This window comes from Colobus angolensis, unplaced genomic scaffold (assembly GCF_000951035.1).
Source record: "Colobus angolensis palliatus isolate OR3802 unplaced genomic scaffold, Cang.pa_1.0 Scaffold18, whole genome shotgun sequence".
Lineage (NCBI taxonomy): Eukaryota > Metazoa > Chordata > Mammalia > Primates > Cercopithecidae > Colobus > Colobus angolensis.
The window spans coordinates 657,334-677,885 of record NW_012114932.1 but is presented as its reverse complement, the minus strand read 5'-3'; the positions used below and the strand labels follow the sequence as shown (position 1 = coordinate 677,885).

The 20,552-nt window shown below is 41.6% G+C and overlaps 1 protein-coding gene across 1 annotated transcript in view; it reads left to right on the top strand.

Moving 5' to 3' along the window:
- The window catches only part of DOCK3 (dedicator of cytokinesis 3), a 606,207-nt gene that overhangs the window by 526,112 nt on the left and 59,543 nt on the right, over positions 1-20,552 (top strand). Inside the window, exons 27-31 of the mRNA XM_011939302.1 lie at positions 5,491-5,585; positions 7,244-7,319; positions 7,719-7,819; positions 8,086-8,144; positions 10,244-10,392. Of these exons, the coding sequence (XP_011794692.1) occupies positions 5,491-5,585; positions 7,244-7,319; positions 7,719-7,819; positions 8,086-8,144; positions 10,244-10,392 (480 nt within the window). The remainder of the gene's footprint in view (positions 1-5,490; positions 5,586-7,243; positions 7,320-7,718; positions 7,820-8,085; positions 8,145-10,243; positions 10,393-20,552) is intronic.

The following is a 20,552-nucleotide window of genomic DNA, read 5'->3' as shown; positions in this document are numbered from 1 at the left end:
GAAATTCTTTTCTCTGCTTGCTCTATTTGGTTATTGATACTTGTGTTTACACTATGAAGTTCTCATGTTGTATGTTCAGCTCCATGAGGTAATTTATGTTCCTTTCTAAACTGGCTATTCTGGTTAACAGCTCCTGTAATGTTTTATCATGGTTTTTAGCTTCTTTGCGTTGAGTTAGAACATGCTCTTTTAGCTCAGCGAAGTTTGTTATTACCCACCTTCTGAAGCCTACTTGTGTCAAATCATTCATCTCAGCCTCTGCCCAGTTCTTTGCTCTTGCTGGAGAGGTATTGCAATCATTTGGAGAAGAGGACTCTGCCTTTTTGAGTTTTCAGTATTTTTTCACTGATTCTTTCTCATCTTCATGAGTTTGTCTGGCTTCAATCTTTGAGGCTGCTGATCTTTGGGTGGGGTTTTTGTGGGGACTTTTTTGTTGATGCTGTTGTTGCTTTCTGTTTGTTTTTCTTTCAATAATCAAGCCCCTTTTTGTAGGGCTGCTGTGGTTTGCTGAGGGTTCACTCCAGAACCTATTCACCTGGGTCCCTCCCACCCCCAGAGGTGTCACCTAAGGAGATTGCAGAACAGCAAAGATAGCTGCCTGCTTCTTCCTCTGAGATCTCTGTCCCTGAGAGGCACTGACCTGATGCCAGTGGGAATGCTCCTATATAAGGTGTCTGGCAACCCCTATTGGAGGGTCTCACCCAGTCAGGGGGCACGGGATCTGGGACCCACCTAATGAAGCACTCTGGCTACCCCTTGGCAGAGGGGGTGTGCTGTGCTAAGGGGGAGTCCCACTTGTCTGGGCTGCCTGGATTCCTCAGAGCTAGCAGGGGGAAAGACTAAGTCTGCTGATCCATGGAGACCATGGCCACCCCTCAGTCCCAGGGAGATCAAAGTTCTGTCCCTAAACCCCTGGCTGGAGTTGCTGAAATTCCTGTGGGGAGGCCCCACCCAATGAAGAAGAATGGGTCAGGGTCCGACCCAAAGTGGCAGTCTGCCACAGCCAGTGTGGCAGTTTGGGTCCAAACCGTCCAGTCTCCCCAGCACCAGCAGGGGGAAAACTGCAGACTGGAGCTACAGTGATGGCTGCTGCCCCTCCCCTAGGGAGTCAATCATCTTAGGTAGCAGGCAGTGGCTCCAGTGGCGCAATCGGTTAGCACGCAGTACTTATAAGGTAGCAGGCAGCCATAGTGATGCCTGCTGCCCCTCTCCTGGGGAGCTCATTTGTCTTAGGCAGCAGGCAGCCATAGTGATGACGGCCTCCCCTCCCCCTCAGGAGCTCAGTTGTCTTAGACAGCAGGCAGCTGCAGTGATGGCTGCCACCCCTCCCCTGGGGAACTCTGTTGTCTTAGCCTCCAGCTGAGTGGCCGCTGAGAATCTGCACAGCTGTGTGCTTGGGATCCAAGGCGCTGGTGGCATGGGCTCACAAATGGGATCTCCTGATCTATGGGTTTCACAGATCTGTGGAAAAAGCATGGTTTCCCAGTCTGGGTAGCGTGATCCCTCACTGCCTCCCTTGGCTGGGGGTGGGGAGCCCCCTTACCCCATATGGCTCCCAGGTGAGCCATCACACCACCCTGCTTTTCCTCACTCTCCATGGGTCATGCCAACTACCTAGTCAGTCCCAGTGAGAGAACCTAGATACCTTGGTTGCCGCTGCAGGGTTCACTTACCGTTTTGGTTCTTCTCTGTGGGAGCCTCCAACTGCAGCTGTTTCTAGCTGGCCATCCTCACCCCTCTGGTTTTACTTCTTTTAAATTTATTGGGACTTTCTTTATGGCCCAACATATGATCTATCCTAGAGAAGAGAATGCACATATTTTTCCTTCTATGTGCATTTGAGGAAACGTGTGTATTCTGTTGTTAGATGGAGTGTTCTGTACATGTCTATTAGAGCTAGATAGTTTATAATATTGCTCAAGTTTTTTGTTTCTTTGCTGATCTTCTCTCTTGTTGTTCTGACCATTAGTAGTGTATCAAAGTCTCCAACTATTATTGAGATGTCTACTGTTACTTTCCATTCTGTCAGTTTTGCATTATGTATTTTGAGCCTGTGTTTTTAGGTTGCATATATGTTTATAATTATGTCTTCCAGACATAATTGACTGTCTCTAACAAAAATTTTTGTCTTAATGTCTGTATTGTCTGATGTTAATATAGCCATACCAGTTCTCGTTTGGGTACCATTTTCATGGTATATGTTTTTCCATTATTTTATTTTCAATGTATTTGTGCCTTTGAATCTAAAGTGTGTACCATGTAGATATAGTTGGATCACATTTTAAAATTAATTTTTCCCAACTCTGTCTTTTAGTTGGAGTGTTTAATTCATTTATGTTTACTATAATTGCCAATAAAGGTAATTGGTAGGTTTTACATCTGCCATTTTGCTATGTGCTTTATATAGGTCTTATGTCACCTTTGTTCCTCTGTTCCTCCATTACTGCCTTCTTTTGTGTTAAATGTATTTAGTATGCCATTTTAATTCCCTCTGTGTATGTGTGTATATGTTTGTGTGTGTGTGCCTGTGTTTATTATAGGGCAGGTCTACAAGTAGAACATTCTCTCTGTTTTTACCTGAGAATGCCTTGATTTCTTCTTTTTTTTTTTTTTTTTTTTTTGAGACAAGGTCTTGCTCTGTCACACAGGCTGGGGTGCTATGGCACAATCATAGCTCACTGCCACCTCAGTCTTCCCAGGCTGAAGGGATTCTCCCACCTCAGCCTCCCAAGTCGTTGGGACTACGTGTGCGCACCACCACACCAGCTAGTTTTTTTTTTTTTCTTTTTTTAAATTTATTGTTGTAGAGATGGAATCTCGCTATGTTGCTCAGGCTAGTATCAAGTTCCTGGGCTCAAGCAGTCCTCCTGTCTCAGCCTCTCAAAGTGCTAGGATTACAGACATGAGCCACTGTGCTTTGCAGTTTCTTTAGTTTTGAATGGTAGTTTTTCTGGCTATAGGATTCTTTGTTGATGGTCTTTCATTTCAGACTTTGAATATTTCTGCTGTCTGCCTCCATTATATCTGATGATGTCACCTGTTAATATTATTGAGGGTTATTTGTTGTTTTTCTCTTGTTGCTTTCAAGAATCTCTTTATTGTTGGCTTTTGACACTTTTGATTCTAATGTGACTATATGTGAATCTCTTTGATTTTATCCCGTGTAGAGTTTGTTGAGCTTCTTGGCTGTGTGAAGACTTTTTCATCAATTTTGGAAAGTTTTTCCCCATTATTTCTTCCCATTTCTCTTTCTCTTTTCCTTCTGGCACTACCACTGTGTGTATGTTTATACCCTTAATGATGCCCCACAGGTATCTGAGGCTCTGTTCATTTGTCTTCATTCTTTGTTCTTTTTGTTTTTCTTACTTGAGGTAATCTCAGTTAACTTGGCTTCAAATTTGCTAATTCTTCTGCTAGCTCAGATCTGCTGCTGAGCCCCTTTAGTGAATTTTTCATTTCAGTGATTGTATTCTTCAATCCTAGAATTTATATTTGGTGTACTTTTAAGTAATTTCTACCCTTTGTGTTGGTATCCTCTATTCGGTGAGTCATTGTTCTTAAACTTTCCTTTAATTCTTTAAGTGTGATTTCCTTCAGTTCTTTGTTTAAAGTATTTTCCAAGCAAGTCCAATATTTGAGCTACCTCAGGAAAAGTTTTTATTTACTTCTTTTTGCCTGTGTATGGGCCATACTTTCCTGTTTTTTTATATCTTATGATGTTTTGTTGAAAACTGGACATTTTAAATAATTTGGCAACTCTAGAAATCAGATCCCTTCCCTACATCCCCAGGGCTTGTTATTGTTGCTTTTTATTGCTTTATGTTGTTGATGATGCTTGTTTCTTTTTTTAGTAATATTATTGGACTCATTGCTTTTGGGGGTTTTTTTAGACAAGGTCTTGCTGTATTGCTCAGGCCATAGCACATTGATGTGATCATAGCTCACTACAACCTTGCCTGGGCTCAAGAAATCCTCCTACCTCAACCTCCTGAGTAGCTTGGACTACAGACATGCACCACTACATGCAGCTAATTTTTTAATTTTTTGTGAAGACAGGGAACTTGCTATGTTTCCCAAACTGTTCTCAAACTCCTGGCCTCAAGTGATCCTCTTGCCTCAGCCTCCCAAAACACTGGGATTACAGGTGTGAGCCACCATTCTTGGGCCCATTCTTTAATATCTGTGTTTTTTAATTATATGCAGTCACTAAAGTCTCCATGCAGTTAGTTAATGATCAGCTAATAACTGAACAGAGATAGTCTTAAATGCCTTAAATCAATAACTCTCCACATTTTTAAGGGGGTTTTTATATGTGTGTGTTGAGGCTCACTGTCATTGCTCCAGCACTTTTAAGTTCAGCCATAGCCTTCACTTCCTGCTTTCCCAGAGCCTCAAGGTCAGCACAGGTGAGAGATTAGGCCTTCTCAGGCCTTCTCTAGGAATGTGCACAGCCCTGTATACATGTGTGGCCTTCTAAATTCCCAGGAATATGTCAGAACTTTTCAAGGCCCCCTACAGATATTTCATTCCTCAGATTTTCCTTATATAATTTTTTTTTTTAGTCGTTCTCTTGTTTGCCTCAAATGACATGGCTGCTTCATGCAGCTGGGATGTTAAATTATACATTTTTTTGTTTTTTGTTTTGCTCCAACAAATGCCTTGGGTATAGTGTTTTCCTCACTTGAGTGAGCTCTGAGTCAGGTTAAATTAAGACAAGCCCTATGAATGGAGTTTTTCCAAGAAGCTGCCAAACAGATCAAATAATAACAATTTGGGGGTCGGAACTTTTTGTAGGAGTTCCAAAACCATTCTCTCCCTTTTAATGCCTGCTAGGCTGCTGGTTTTCATGACTTTCATGATTCTACAGCAGCTTGTTTTTAAGGCTACTGTGGAGGTAGGAGGGGATGGGAATAGTGCAAGTTAAAAATTCAACAAAACTCATTGTTATTATTCATCCATTGTCATTGAATAAACATTTCTTGGATTGTCACAAGCCTTTGGTTAACCAGTGTTAGCCACCCTATTGCTTTCATGGACAAGCAGATTTTCAGAGATCTTTACTCTGCCATTCCTAAAATGCCTCTCCCATCATTGTGTTCTTAATATCCAAAAAAGCATGTTCTTACAATCAAACGTTCAGGGGCCATGCCCCAGAAAATTAAGCCCATGGACCCAGTCAGACACCAGTTTGGCTAGACCTTAGTCTGTCCCATGCTTTGGGCTTTGGGGTATAGAATGGGTATAGAGCTGCTTTGGGCACTGTGGGAATAGAGCTACCTCTGTTCTGCCCAGTTTGGGTTTGCTTCCATCTGGCCTGTGAGAGTACCCAGAACTCACTCTCATGTAGCCATCTAAGAAACAACTCACAGAGAGAACCATACTTAACTCACTAGTCCCACCCATTCTCATGATCTAGTGGCCAGGAGTGGCCTATTGAGGAGATGCATATTGTGGTGGTGGTATCTCACCTCAGCTTTCCTCTGCTGTCAGGAATTTCTGCTGAAGATTTTTTGTGTGTTCCGGAACCTAATGAAGATGAGTGTCTTCCCTCGGGACTGGATGGTAATGAGACTGCTCACAAGCAAGTGAGTATGGAGGGGCTCTGTATCAGCATTACTGAACTGTTCTCAGACTAAGAAGAGTATGTGTGTTTCAGAGAGGGAGCACATGAGCAAGACAAATGAAGGCCAGGACCATGGGAAAAGAGAGGAGAGAGCAAATGAGAAAAACGTTTTTGTGCTTGGCAGATGATGGCACAGTAAGGATAGAGAAGGAAGTTTTCAGGATGTGAAATATAATATCCTGAGAAGGGTTCTTCCTTGAAGAAGGCCTGCTTAGTGTCCCATTGGCCTCTGCTGCCCTGTAGGTTTAGGCATTGTCCCAAGCCGCCGTCTCGATGTAAATTCTGTTGTCTACCATAGTCAGTGCCAGTTACTCACCTGAGAACTGGCTGCAAGGCTCTGACCACTTCTGATTACTGACATAGAATTTATTCTAAAGATAACCCCAACCTGACTGCCTCATTTATATTTCTAGCCTGTGCTTCCTCCTGGCAAACCAGACAAATGATGCATGTGGTAAGGGGCTGGCTCATCTGGTCTCTCTCTATTCAGAAGAAGGCTACTTGGCCTACACACTCTAGCCCATTGCCTCCTCCCACTGATCTGCCTTTTATATTGACATATAAAATATAATCAAAGTATTTGTTAGATATATTAGCAAGATACTAGCATAGTCTTTCCGCTTTACACCTTTTATAGCACACTGTAACTTTTTCCAAAATACAAATGTTTTATAAAGAATAGAAGGATAGTTACAAACAAAGTTGCACAGATACTTCCTCATGTAGTGACTTTTCCATTTGAATCCTTCTTGTTTCTATCTCTTAGCTCCATTCAGAGCACTTCAGGCTCCCCAACCTGTCCTGCAGGAGCAGTTTTTTCTTTCAAAGCTGTGACCCTTTAAATTTTTCACCCCCTCTGGTGGTGGACTAGTCTTTCTAATGCACTGTTTTTGTCATGTTCTTCTGCATCTAAGCAGAGGTGGCCACTGTTAGACATAAGTCTCTTTGTCAGGTAGCCAAGGCCCTATGTAATGAAAATGAAACCTACTGTCTCACTAGACTTCCTCTCCATTTCACTCTCTTGTTCCAGCAGGACAGCCTCCCATTGTCCCTTCTGTGTGCCCAGGCTAAGATTGAGAGTGATTACTCAAGCTAGACCAAAAGAGCTGAATTCAAATGACACATAGATGAAAATAATAGTATATGATTAAAGATTTATTACCTATATAAACCCCTGTTATCCAGTATAATAATAAAAGTATTATTAAGTCCTACAAAGTGATCATAATATCTGTTGATTACCCAGGGGTCTCCAAAATACTAGAACTACTCTGAACTAAGAGAAAGTTTAAAGAACCATCGAACTCCTACCACCTTTTATAGGTAGGGAAAATGAGACCCAGAGAGAAGTATGAAGGACAGGTAATGGCAGAACTAGGTCTAGAACCCCGTGATGTCCTGTGCTGTCCTGACAACTGTGGGGCATTTATCCAAGACTGGTTTTCTGTAGAGTTTTTTCTATAGAGTTTGTACCATTTTCTTTTCCTTTATAGTCACATCTTACATGGGAACAAGTTGTACCCAAGAAGCTTGCACACAGGCTATAGACAGCTGATGCCAAGCCATTAGATGCCATTGTTAGTCTTTTAATTCTGCCATTGCCTTGTTTCCTTACTGCAGTATTATAGTCACTACTGTCCAGTACCTGTCCTCTGCACTGCACAAGAATTTCACAGAGACTGACTTTGACTTTAAGGTAGGCACTCCTGAAATCCATCAGTATTATTGCAATAACCTTAGAAAGCCAAAACCAAGCTCACTTGTTTTTGCTTTATTAATAGATTCATAGTATCAAACAGCTTCTAAGCCTGATGATGATTAGAATATGACCTGGGGTACCCCTGTTGGAAGTGTTGGTAGCCAGACTTCCATGAGTATGCTTTCTAGTCCAGAATCAACACAGTTGGCTTCAGAAGGAGTCAAGAGGGGAAAAAAGAAGAACAAATTCCTGTTCGTAAAGATATTTAAAAGGGGAAAAAAAATGAGGATCTTCAGATTGTAAAATGGGTTCTATGCTACATGTATGTATTTAGTAACTCTCCCTACAAGATTAAGTTCTTAGACTGTCACGTTTTCTCTTTCTCTGTCTCTCTAGGTGTGGAATTCTTATTTTAGCCTGGCAGTTCTATTCATAAATCAGCCAAGCCTTCAGCTAGAAATTATCACCTCAGTCAAAAGGAAGAAGATTCTAGATAAGTAAGATAAACGTCTTATATTCATCTCATTACCACTTGGCCAAATAGGGCTATGTTTCCCTGACAGTTCCTTCAGAGGTTCACAAGGTTCTCAGCTGGGTGGTTTCCCAGGGGCCAGGTGTGGGAGTTCAGTCGAGAGCCCAGTGGCTTAGCGCATTGGGAAGCATTAGAAACAAACAGTACTGAAGTACTGGCCTCATGGGTTTGCAGCCCTATCTTCCTGAACCTTCTCCCACTAACGGTTGGCTCCTGTGTTACTATTTTTAGGTATGGGGACATGCGTGTAATGATGGCTTATGAACTGTTCAGCATGTGGCAGAATTTGGGTAGGTTTTTTATCCCTATTCTTCACTTCTATATATTGCATAGCCAAATAGAAAGTAGCAAGACTAATAACGTCTCCCAGGCTTTATGAATGTTAATTCAGACCCAAGAGATCCTTACATATCTTTCACATAACACCTCAGATGGATGGTGTAGCACATGTGCATAAAGCCCTTGGCAAGGAGAGTTTGGCTGAGAAATAAGACCTCAGTAATACATGTGCAAAATCCCCTTTTTTAGGAACTAAAGTCGAAAGGAAGAAAAAGAAGAGGAGGGCTGTAGTAGTTTTTTTCCAATTTGAGAACCCATGCCTGTAAGATCCTCCATGCTCTTCACTTCCCAGTCTGGATGTTGCAGGCTCAAAAGCTTAGATCAGAGATACCCAATACATGAGCAGAGGTGGCCATTGGTTTTAATAAAGATCGAAACATTTCTTGGATCTCTGGTATTCATGCATCCAGATCAGATACTTGACACCAATTGCATGGAGTAACATATGAGAAGAGAACTGCAGCCTCTGAGTGAGATCAGCTTTGGCTTTCCTTCTTTGCACAGCTTCTGCTTTGAAAGCTTTGAAAATAGCCACTGCTTTGAATCTAAATTTGTCAGATCAGTGTTTTTGGTAGAATTTCTGGGTTGCCCTGGTGACTGAGTGGGCCATCCTGTGATATTGTAGAGTTCTGAGTGGCCTGTCAAGATGCTAGATAACTATTATTATTTCAAGTAAAGTTTGCTTTCAGCTGAGCTCATGGCTCTGAAGCTATAGGAATGATAGTCATAAAATCTCCAGTCCTCTGTTAAACATCCCCACCACAAACCTAGAGGCAGCAAGCAAGATGTGAGGTATTTCTGCCAGTGGGAGGGCCTTCTATTCATGGGTGGGGATGCATTTCCCCAAGCATGACTTTCCAGCACTCTAGTTCCCTGCATCCAGCACAGTTTGGAAATGGATTTTAACCCAAAGTTGACTCTGAAATTCCCAGGAATGCAAGAGACTGGCTACTGTGCCATGTACCAAAATTGGAATATGCTGAACCAGCTTCAGGGCTAAATATTTGCTTCTTAGACAGGTTTTCAAAATGGAAATTTTTTTAATGCCATATTTGCCTGATAAAACCTTTTCTGCCTCATTGCTTTTGGTGGAAATGACATTCTCTGGTCCCCAAGAAATGGTTTTACTTGGCTGTAGCATTCATTGCACAGACCCACAGTTTATCTCCTCCTTAGTCTCTGAAGGACTGAGAGCAGAGCTCTGAAAGATGGTTCACTCCGTTTTACCATTGCAAGGAAGAGAAAAATCCTATCCCAACATCCACAGGACTGTCTCTGGCTTCTGGTAACATACCCTAGATGGCAGGCCAATGAGAGGGAAACCCACATCACGCACTTACCATGGAAATGCTTCATTAAGGAAGTTGAGGGTTGAGCTGAGCCAAGTAGGTGTAATGGTACCATCAGAAATGCAATATGAACACAAAGGGAGTTCAGGGTGGGTAAAGAGAGAATCTCTAAGCCAGCCTTTTAGGGTAGGGCTGTACAGGAGGCTCCTGCTAGCTCAGGAGGAGGATTTCTTTGGCATAGATGAACATAGGCAGTGTAAAGGTCCATGGACTTATTAGACCTCTGGTGGCTAGACAAGGGACTGGATATCCTCATCACTTAAATGTCTCTGGGCTAGAGCTAGAAACTCCAAGGGGAGTGCATTGTATTTAAGCAGAAATATATAGGTTTTTCCTGTTAAATAAACACTGTGAATAGACCATCTGACACTCATAGGTTACTCAGAAACCTGTTCTGTCTAGAGTAGCAAACTCTGTTCCTTCATCTCAGAGAGATTTTCAGGTAGTTTGTGGGACCTGTCAGGAAGTTCTTTGGAAAAGCAGTTTTGTGACTGTTGCATATTTGCTTTAACTGGGCTAGGCCAACTTTATCCATAAACTCTAAAAAGTTGAGGGGGAGTATCTCAGAAAACCATAGGGGAGAGCTTGCTTTGCTCTCGGAAGCTTCCAGTATAGATTATAGCATGTGTTGTAGCCCCATTTGGGAATCTTCCATGAAAGGAGCAAAGCAGGCGTAAACTAATTTGGGTTTTGTTTTTCAGGTGAACATAAGATCCACTTTATTCCGGGAATGATTGGTCCTTTTCTGGGTGTGACACTGGTCCCACAGCCAGAAGTACGGAATATCATGATTCCCATCTTTCATGACATGATGGACTGGGAGCAGAGAAAAAATGGCAACTTCAAACAGGTAAGAAACCTGGCACAGTGTTCAGGGTATTCTCTGGAATGGATCCCTTCTGCTTAGGCAGGTGGCCTAGATGACCAAGCCATGATTCTAGTGGGAATGGGCTATAGCTTGGCTAATTTGAATCCCGTTCAAGGATTTTCCCTTACTTGCTAGCCATAATTGATTTGTGGATTTTCTTCATGAAGTTAGAGGCCAGAAAATAATGAGGCCAGGAAAGAATGAACATCACTGTAACTTTCTGATCAAGGAGAGAATGATTGAGACTGTAGCCTCCCAGTTTCACTTAGGATAGGGCCCTGGGAGTGTGTGATGTCATTCCTTTACAGGGGATTTTCACTGTATAGTCCAGGCATTTCTAGGGCTGTAGCCCAGACCAGTTGAGTTCTCATGGCTCAGGGTAGCCCAGCATTTTACAGACTACTGCACAGAGAGGTTGCTCCAGGAGATACAGGCCCCTTGGTTTTCAACTGAGTGGCTTCAGGCTGTCCTCCTGTGTAGTTCTTTTGCCACCACTAAGGTGTAGGACATGGCCTCTGCCTTTATATCTGTAGTTCCAGGGCATAGTACCAGGACCAATAGGGGCTATTGGTGAGGAAGCCAATTTTAGCTAATAAAATAAATAACTTGCTAACAACAAAAACCGTCCACTGTAAGCAGGCCTGCTTTGGGAGATAGAGATTTTCTCTCTTGGCAGATGATCTTCAAGCAGAAGCTCCCAGGACACCTCTAGGGGAATTTTCTGTATTGGCTTGGGAATTGTACCAGTTCCCCACTAAGCTCCTTCTGAGCTTGTGATTCTAGGATGAACCAGTGGTCTTAGAATAGGTGACTGTAACAGTGAGAAGTAGACCAGGGAAGCAGTAATTTTTAAATATTTATTTATTTTTAAATTTACATAGAGTAAAATGTATTCTTTCTGATTTACATTCTGTGTGTTTTGGCAAATGCATACTCGTGTAACCACCACTGCAATCAAGAGTTTTTGAATACTTAGAAATTCGATCTTGCTGTCTATTTGTAGTCAAACCCTTCCCCTATACTTAGCAAATGCAACCATAGGTCTGTTCTTCATCACTATAGTTGTACCTTTTCTAGAATGTCATATAAATGGAATCAAACAAAGTGCAGCCTTTTGAGACTGGCCCCTTTCACTTAGCATAATGCTTTGAGAAATTCATCCATGTTACTGCATGTATCAGTAGTTTTTCTATGCTGAGAAGTATTTAGTTCATTCATTCACCATTTGAAAGACATTTAGACTTTTTAATGATCACCATTATAACTGGTGTGAGATGGCAAATCAAAACTACAATGAGATACCATCTCATACCAGTTAGAATGGTGATCATTAAAAAGTCAGGAAACAACAGGTGCTGGAGAGGATGTGGAGAAATAGGAACACTTTTACACTGTTGGTGTGACTGTAAACTAGTTCAACCATTATGGAAGACAGTGTGACGATTCCTCAAGGATCTAGAACTAGAAATACCATTTGACCCAGCCATCCCATTATTGTTTATATACTCAGAGGATTGTAAATCTTGCTGCTGTAAAGACACATGCACACGTATGTGTATGGCAGCACTATTCACAATAGCAAAGACTTGGAACCAACCCAAATGTTCATCAATGATAGACTAGATTAAGGAAATTTGGCACATATGCACCATGGAATACTATGCAGCCATAAAAAAGGATGAGTTCATGCCCTTTGTAGGGACATGGATGAAGCTGGAAACTATCATTCTGAGCAAACTATCACAAGGACAAAAAACCAAATGCCGTATGTTCTCACTCACAGGTGGGAATTGAACAATGAGCACACTTGGACACAGGAAGGGGAACATCACACACCGGGGCCTGTTGTAGGGTTGGGGGAGGGGAGAGGGATAGCATTAGGAGATATACCTAATGTAAATGATGAGTTAATGGGTGCAGCACACCAACATGGCACATGTATACATATGTAACAAACCTGCATGTTGTGCACATGTACCCTAGAACTTAAAGTATAATAATAAAAAAAAGAAAGACATTTAGGTTGTTTCCTTTTTTGTCAATTATAAATAAAGCTACTAAAAACATTTCTTTACAGGTTTTTGTATGCATATAAGCTTTCATTTTTCTTGAGTGAATACTTAGGAATAGGATTGTTGGGCCTTGTGACAAGTGTATAATTAGCTTTCAAAGAGGTTCTCAAACTCTTTTCTAAAATAGCTATACTATTTTGAAGTCCCAGCAGCAGTATATAATCGATTGCTCCACATACTAACCAGTACTTACTATCATCTGTTCATTTATTTTAGCCATTCTAATAGGTGTATAGTTGTATATCATTGTGGTTTTCGTTTCTATTTCCCTAGTGACTAATGATGTTGAGCATCTTTTCATGTGCTTATTTACCATCCTTATATTTCTTTGGTGAAATGAGTTCAAAGCTTTTGTTCATTTTCATTTGAGTTGTTGCTTTCCTTATTGTTGAATTTTAGGGTTCTTTATATATTGTGTATGTAAGTCCTTTGTTGAGCATATGATTTACAGATATTTTCTGCAAATCTTTAGCTTATCTTTTCATTTACTAAACAATATCTTTCTTAGAACAAAAGTTTTTAATTTTTATGAAGTCCAATTTGTCAGTGTTTTTCTTTTATAGATCATGCTTTTGGGGTCATACCCCAAGAACTTTTTCTTAACATAGGGCCATAAAAATTTTTCTCCTATATTTTCTTCTAGAAGTTTTATAATTTTACATTTTAAATTTAGATCTATGATCTATTTTGAGTTGATTTCTGTATAAGGTATGAAGGATGGATCAGGTTCTTTTTTTTATTTCGCAACAAGATGTCCGATTATTCTAGCACCTTTTGTTGAAAAGAGTATCCTTTCTTCAGCTGTCTTTATGCTTTGGTCAAAAATCAATTTCCAAAAAAAAAAGAAAAACAAATGGGTTTGGATAAGGAGAGGCTTAAAAAAAAGAAAAAGAAAAAATCAACTGACCATCAAAGGATGCAAAGTTTCAAAGTTAGGAGGAATAAGCTTTAGTGAGCTATTGCACCACATGGTGACTATAGTTAATAATAATATATTGTACACAAATTAGCCAGGCTTGGTGCCACGTGCCTATAGTCCCAGCTACTCAGGAGGCTGAGGCAGGAGAATCGCTTGTACCTGGGGAGGTGGAAGTTGCAGTGAACCAAGATCGCACTGCTGTACTCCAGCCTAGGTGACAGAGCGAGACTCCATCTCAAAATAATAATAATAGTAATAATAATGTATATTTAAAAATTGCTAAAAGAGCAGACTTTAAATGTTCTTATTGCAAAAAAAATAATTAGGTGAGGTGACAGATATGTTAATTAGCTTGATTCAATCATTTCACAATGTATACAGATATCAAAACATCATATTGTACTCCACAAATAGATATAATTATTGTCACTTAAAACTACTTAAAAAAATCAGTTGACCATATTTGTGTGAATCTCTTTCTAGACTCTAGTCTTTCCATAGATCAATGTTTATTCTTTCATCAATACCACACTACCTTATTATAGTAGCTTTATAGTCTTAAAACTAGGTGATGTGAATCTGTCTTCTAGCTTTGTTCTTTTTTTTTCAAGTATTGTGTTAGCTGTCTAATTCTTTTTCCTTTTTTAAATAAATTTTAGAATCAGCATGTCAATATCTATAACATTCCTGCTGAGATTTTGACTGGGGTTGCAGTGATTCTGTGAGTCAAACTGGGGGCCGGGCGCAGTGGCTCATGCCTGTAATCCCAGCACTTGGGGAGGCCAAAGCAGGTGGATCATTTGAAATCAGGAGTTCGAGAGCAGCCTGGGCAACACAGTGAAACCTCATCTCTACTAAAAACATAAAAATTAACCAGGCGTGGTGGCAGGTGCCTGTAATCCCAGCTACTTAGGAGGCTGAGGCAGGAGAATTGCTTGAACCCGGGAGAGGGAGGTTGCAGTGAGCTGAGGTCGTACCACTGTACACCAGTCTGGGCAACAGAGCAAGACTCTGTCTCAAAAAAATAATAAATATATATATAAAATTGGGAAGAATTGATGTCTTAATAGTCATGAAAACAGTGTATCTTTCCATTTATTTAGGTGTTCTTTTGCTTCCTTCATCAGTGTTTTATATAGAGATCTTACACATATGTTATTAGATTTTTATGTATTTCCTGTTTTTTGGTGCTCTTCTAAATAATTCCATGCAACTGATTGATATTAATTCCTTGAGCAAATTTTAGACTCCCTTTATTGCCAAGTATGCAGCATTTCAAAAAATTGTTCTACATGAACTTGAAAACAATGGATATTCTGTGGGTGAGGGAGTAAAATTTATGTTTATCTAGTAGCTCAAGCTCCTTAATTATATTGTTTGAACTTCTGTAGCCTTACTGCTTTGCTACTTGATCCATTAGTTTTAAGAAAGTTCAATTAAAATGTTCCACTTTGTTTAAATAAATAAATGATTGCAATATTTAAATTTTGTTTTATTTTTGTTTCTAGGATATAGAAATTCAATTGATTTTTATATATTAACATTATATCCTGTACCCTTGCTAAATTTACTTATTAGTTCTGGAAGCTTTTTTGCAGATTCCCTGGGATTTTCTATTTAGACAATCATGTCATCTGAGAAAAGAGAGTTTTATTTCTTCCCTTCTACTCTATATATCTCTTATTTTTCTTGCCATATCACATCAGCTAGGACCTCCAGGATGATGTTAAATAAGAGCAATGAGAAACTTGCTTTGTTCTTAGGAGAAAGTATTCACCAGTGTTTTACCAGTGAATATGATACTATCCTTATGTGGTTCTCCTATTAAACAAATAAATAAATATGATACTAGCTCTAAGTTTTTTATAGGTTCTTTTTATCATGGGTAAATAGTATTTAAGATTAAATCAGTTTGGGAGTGTGTAACTCTAATGCCTCCAGGTCTTTGGGAAATAATAACTTCAAACAAAACAGGAACTGTTACTTTTCTGTATTGTCACAACTTGTGCCTTCTAAATGTGCAAAATGCACACCACCTGATCAAAAAAAAAAAATTTTACCAAGAAGTGGATGACATTGCAGAGCTGCACTGTGGGTCATCTGAGTCAGCTGAAAATGGTACTGGGTTGCATTCCACCATCACTAACACTGACAGCCTAAAACTACTTTTTCTAATTATAGAACAATATTTATTTAATGTAGAAAAATTTTAAATGCAATAGTGGGCTGGGCATAGTGGCTCGCACCTGTAATCCCAGCACTTTGGGAGGACAAGGCAGGTGGATCACAAAGTCAAGAGATCAAGACCATCCTGGCCAACATGGTGAAACCCCATCTCTACTAAAAATACAAAAATTAGCCGGGCGTGGTGGCGTGTGCCTGTAGTCCCAGCTACTCGGGAGGCTGAGGTAGTATAATCGCTTGAACCCGGGAGGCAGAGATTGCAGTGAGCTGAGATTGCACCACTGCACTTCATCCTGGCGACAGAGCGAGACTCCATCTCAAAAAAATTAAAAAATGCAATAGCTATAATGCAGAATTTTAACACAATCCTACCATTGTTAGGAACTTGGAGAAGAGGCAGTTTATGTCTTTTTTAGACTTTTTATTCTCAATACGTAGGCTTTTTTAAACTTAAAAAATGAAATTGTTAGAGGGCTGGCCAGATGGCCGAATAGGAACAGCTCTGGTCTACAGCTCCCAACGAGATCAACACAGAAGGTGGGTGATTCCTACATTTCCAGCTGAGGTACCCAGCTCATCTCATTGGGACTGGTTGAACAGTGGGTGCAGCCCACAGAGGGTGAGCCAAAACAGGGTGGGGTGTCACCTCTCCCGGGAAGTACAAGGGGTCGGGGAATTCCCTTCCCTAGCCGAGGGAAGCCATGAGGGACTGTGAACGGTGCAATCCAGCCTAGATACTGCACTTTCCCCATGGTCTTTGCAACCCGCACACCAGGAGATTCCCTCCAGTGCCTACACCATCAGGGCCCTGGGTTTTAAGCACAAAACCGGGCGGCCCTTTGGGCAGACACCGAGCTAGTTGCAGTTTGTTTTGTTTTTGTTTTTGTTTTTTGAGACAGAGTCTCGCTCTGTCACCCAGGCTGGAGTGCAGTGGCCGGATCTCAGCTCACTGCAAACTCTGCCTCCCGGGTTCACGCCATTCTCCTGCCTCAGCCTCCTGCGTAGCTGGGACTACAGGCGCCCACCATCTCGCCCAGCTAATTTTTTTGTGTTTTTAGTAGAGACGGGGTTTCACTGTGTTAGCCAGGATGGTCTTGATCTCCTGACCTCGTGATCCGCCCGTCTCGGCCTCCCAAAGTGCTGGGATTACAGGCTTGAGCCACCGCACCCAGCTTGTTTTTTTTCATGCCCCAGGGGTGCCTGGAACACCAGTGAGACAGAACTTTTCACTCCCCTGGAAAGGGGGCTGAAGCCAGGGAGCCAAGGGGTCTGCGTCAGTGCATCCCACCACCACGGAGCCCAGCAAGCTAAAATCCACTGGCTTGAAATTCTCACTGCCAGCACAGCAGTCTGAGGTCAACCTGGGATGCTCAAGCTTGGTTGGGAGAGGTGCTTCTGCCATTGCTGAGGCTTGAGTAGGTGGTTTTACCCTCACAGTGGAAACAAAGCCGCCAGGAAGTTTGAACTGGGTGCAGCCCACCACAGCTCAGCAAGGCCGCTGCGACCAGAATGCCTCTCTAGATGCCTCTTCTCTGGGCAGGGCATCTCTGAAAAAAAGGCAGCAGCCCCAGTCAGGGGCTTATAGATAAAACCCCCATCTCCCTGGGACAGAGCACCTGGGGAAAGGAGCAGCTGTGGGTGCAGCTTCAGCAGACTTAAACGTCCCTGCCTGATGGCTCTGAAGAGAGCAGCGAATCTCCCAGCATAGCGTTCAAGCTCTGCTAAGGGTCAGACTGCCTCCTCAAATGGGTCCCTGACCCTGACCCCCATGTCTCCTGACTGAGAGACACCTCCCGTTAGGGACCAACAGATACCTCATACAGGAGGGCTCTGGCTGGCATCTGGCAGGTGCCCCCTCTGGGACAAAGCTTCCAGGGGAATGAACAGGGAGCAATCTGCTGTTCTGCAGCCTCTGCTGGTGATACCCAGGCAAACAGGGTCTGGAGTGGATGTCCAGCAAACTCCATCTGACCTGCAGCAGAGGGGCCTGACAGAAGAAAAACTAACAAACAGAAAGGAATAGCATCAACATCAACAAAAAGGATGTCCATTCAGAGACCCCATCAGAAGATCACGAATATCAAAGACCAATGGTAGATAAATCCATGAAGATGGGGAGAAAATACTGCAAAGATAATGAAAATTCCAAAAACCAGAACGTCTCTTCTCCTCCAAAGGATCACAACTCTTAACCAGCAGGGGAACAAACCTGGATGGAGAATGAATTTGACGAATAGACAGAGGTAGGCTTCAGAAGGTGGGTAATAACAAACTCCTTCAAGCTAAAGGAGCATGTTCCAACCCAATGCAAGGAAGCTAAGAGCCTTGAATAAAGGTTAGACAAATTGCTCACTGGAATAACCAGTTTAGAGAAGAACATAAATGACCTGATGGAGCTGAAAAACACAGCACAAGAACTTTATAAAGCATGCACAAGTATCAATAGCCAAATTGATCAAGCAGAAGAAAGGATATCAGAGATTGAAGATCAACTTAATAAAATAAAGCAAGAAGACAAGATTAGAGAAAAAAGAATGAAAAGGAATCAACAAAGCCTCCAAGAAATATGGGACTTTGTGAAAAGACCAAATCTATGTTTGATTGGTGTACCTGAAAGTGACGAGGAGAATGGAACGAAGTTGGAAAACACTCTTCAGGATATTATCCAGCAGAACTTCCCCAACCTAGCAAGACAGGCCAACATTCAAATTCAGGAAATCCAGAGAATGCCACAAATATACTCCTTGAGAAGAGCAACCCCAAAACACATAATCATCAGATTCACCAAGGTTGAAATGAAGGGAAAAATGTTAAGGACAGCCAGAGAGAAAGGTCAGGTTACCCACAAAGGAAAGCCCATCAGACCAACAGCTGATCTCTCTGCAGAAACCCTACAAGCCAGAAGAGAGTGGGGGCCAATGTTCAACTTTTTTTTTTTTGAGACTGAGTCTCACTTGGTCACCCAGGCTGGAGTACAGTGGTGCGATCTCAGCTCACTACAAATTCTGCCTCCTGGGTTCATGCCATTCTCCTGCCTCTGCCTCCCGAGTAGGTGGGACTACAGGTGCCCGCCACTACACCCAGCTAATTTTTTTGTGTTTTTAGTAGAGACAGTGTTTCACCGTGTTAGCCAGAATGGTCTCAATCTCCTGACCTCATGATCTGCCCACCTCAGCCGCCAAAAGTGCTGGGATTACAGGCGTGAGCCGTCACGCCCAGCCAACATTCTTAAAGAAAAGAATTTTCAAGAATTTCATATCCAGCCAAACTAAGCTTCATAAGCAAAGGAGAAATAAAATCCTTTATAGACAAGCATATGTGGAGAGATTTTGTCACCACCAGGCCTGCCTTACAAGAGTTCCTGAAGGAAGCTCTAAACATGGAAAGGAGTAAGCCAGTACCAGCCACTGCAAAAACATACCAAATTGTAAAGACCATCAACACTATGAAGAAACTAGCTAGCTAGTTTCTAGCTAATAACTAGCTAGCATCATAATGACAGGACCAAATTTACACATAACAATATTAACCTTAAATGTAAATAGGCTAAATGCCCCAATTAAAAGACAACAGACAAATTGGATAAAGAGTCAAGATCCATCAGTGTGCTGTATTCAGGAGACCCATCTCCCATGCAAAGACACACATGGGCTCAAGATAAAGGCATGGAGGAATATTTACCAAGCAAATGGAAAGCAAAAAAAAAAAGCAGGGGTTGCAATCCTAATATCTGATAAAACAGACTTTAAACCAACAAAGATCAAAAGAGACAAAGAACAGCATTACATAATGGAAGCACTAACTATTAAATATATATGCACCCAATACAGGAGCACCCAGATTCATAAAGCAAGTTCTTAGAAAACTACAAAGAGGCTGGGCGCGGTGGCTCAAGCCTGTAATCCCAGCACTTTGGGAGGCTGAGACGGGCGGATCATGAGGTCAGGAGATCGAGACCATCCTGGCTAACACGGTGAAACCCCGTCTCTACTGAAAAATACAAAAAACTAGCTGGGCGTGGTGGCGGGCACCTGTAGTCCCAGCTACTCCGGAGGCTGAGGCAGGAGAATGGTGTGAACCCGGGAAGTGGAGCTTGCAGTGAGCTGAGATCCGGCCACTGCACTCCAGTCTGGGCGACAGAGCAAGACTCCGTCTCAAAAAAAAAAAAAAGAAAACTACAAAGAAACTTAGACTCCCACACAATAATAGTGGGAGTCTTTAACACCCCACTGTCTATATTAGACAGATCAACGAGATGGAAAATTAACAAGGATATTCAGGACTTGAACTCAGCTCAGGACCAAGTGGACCTAATAGACATCTGCAGAACTCTCCACCCCAAATCAACAGAATATACATTCTTCTCAACACCACATTGCACATATTCTAAAATTGACCACATAATTGAAGTAAAACACTCCTTGGCAAATGCAAGAGAACAGAAATCATAACAGTCTCTCAGACCACAGATTAAGAAACTCACTCAAAACCACACAACTACATGGAAACTGAACAACCTGCTTCTGAATGACTACTAGGTTAATAACGAAATGAAGGCAAAAATAAAGATGTTCTTTGAAACCAGTGAGAACAAAGACACAATGTACCAGAATCTCTGGCACACATTTAAAGCTGTGTGTAGAGGGAAATTTATAGCACTAAATGCCCACAAGATAAAGCAGGAAAGATCTAAAATTGACAATCTAACATCACAAAAGAACTAGAGAAGCAATAGCAAACAAATTCAAAATCTAACAGAAGACAAGAAATAACTGAGATCAGAGCAGAACTGAAGGAGACAGAGATACACAAAAACAGTGAATCCAGGAGCTGGTTTTATGAAAAGATCAACAAAATAGAATAATAAGAGCTATTTATGACAAACCCACAGCCATATCATAACTGAATGGGCAAAAACTAGAAGCATTCCCTTTGAAAACCAGCATAAGACAAGGATGCCCTCTCTC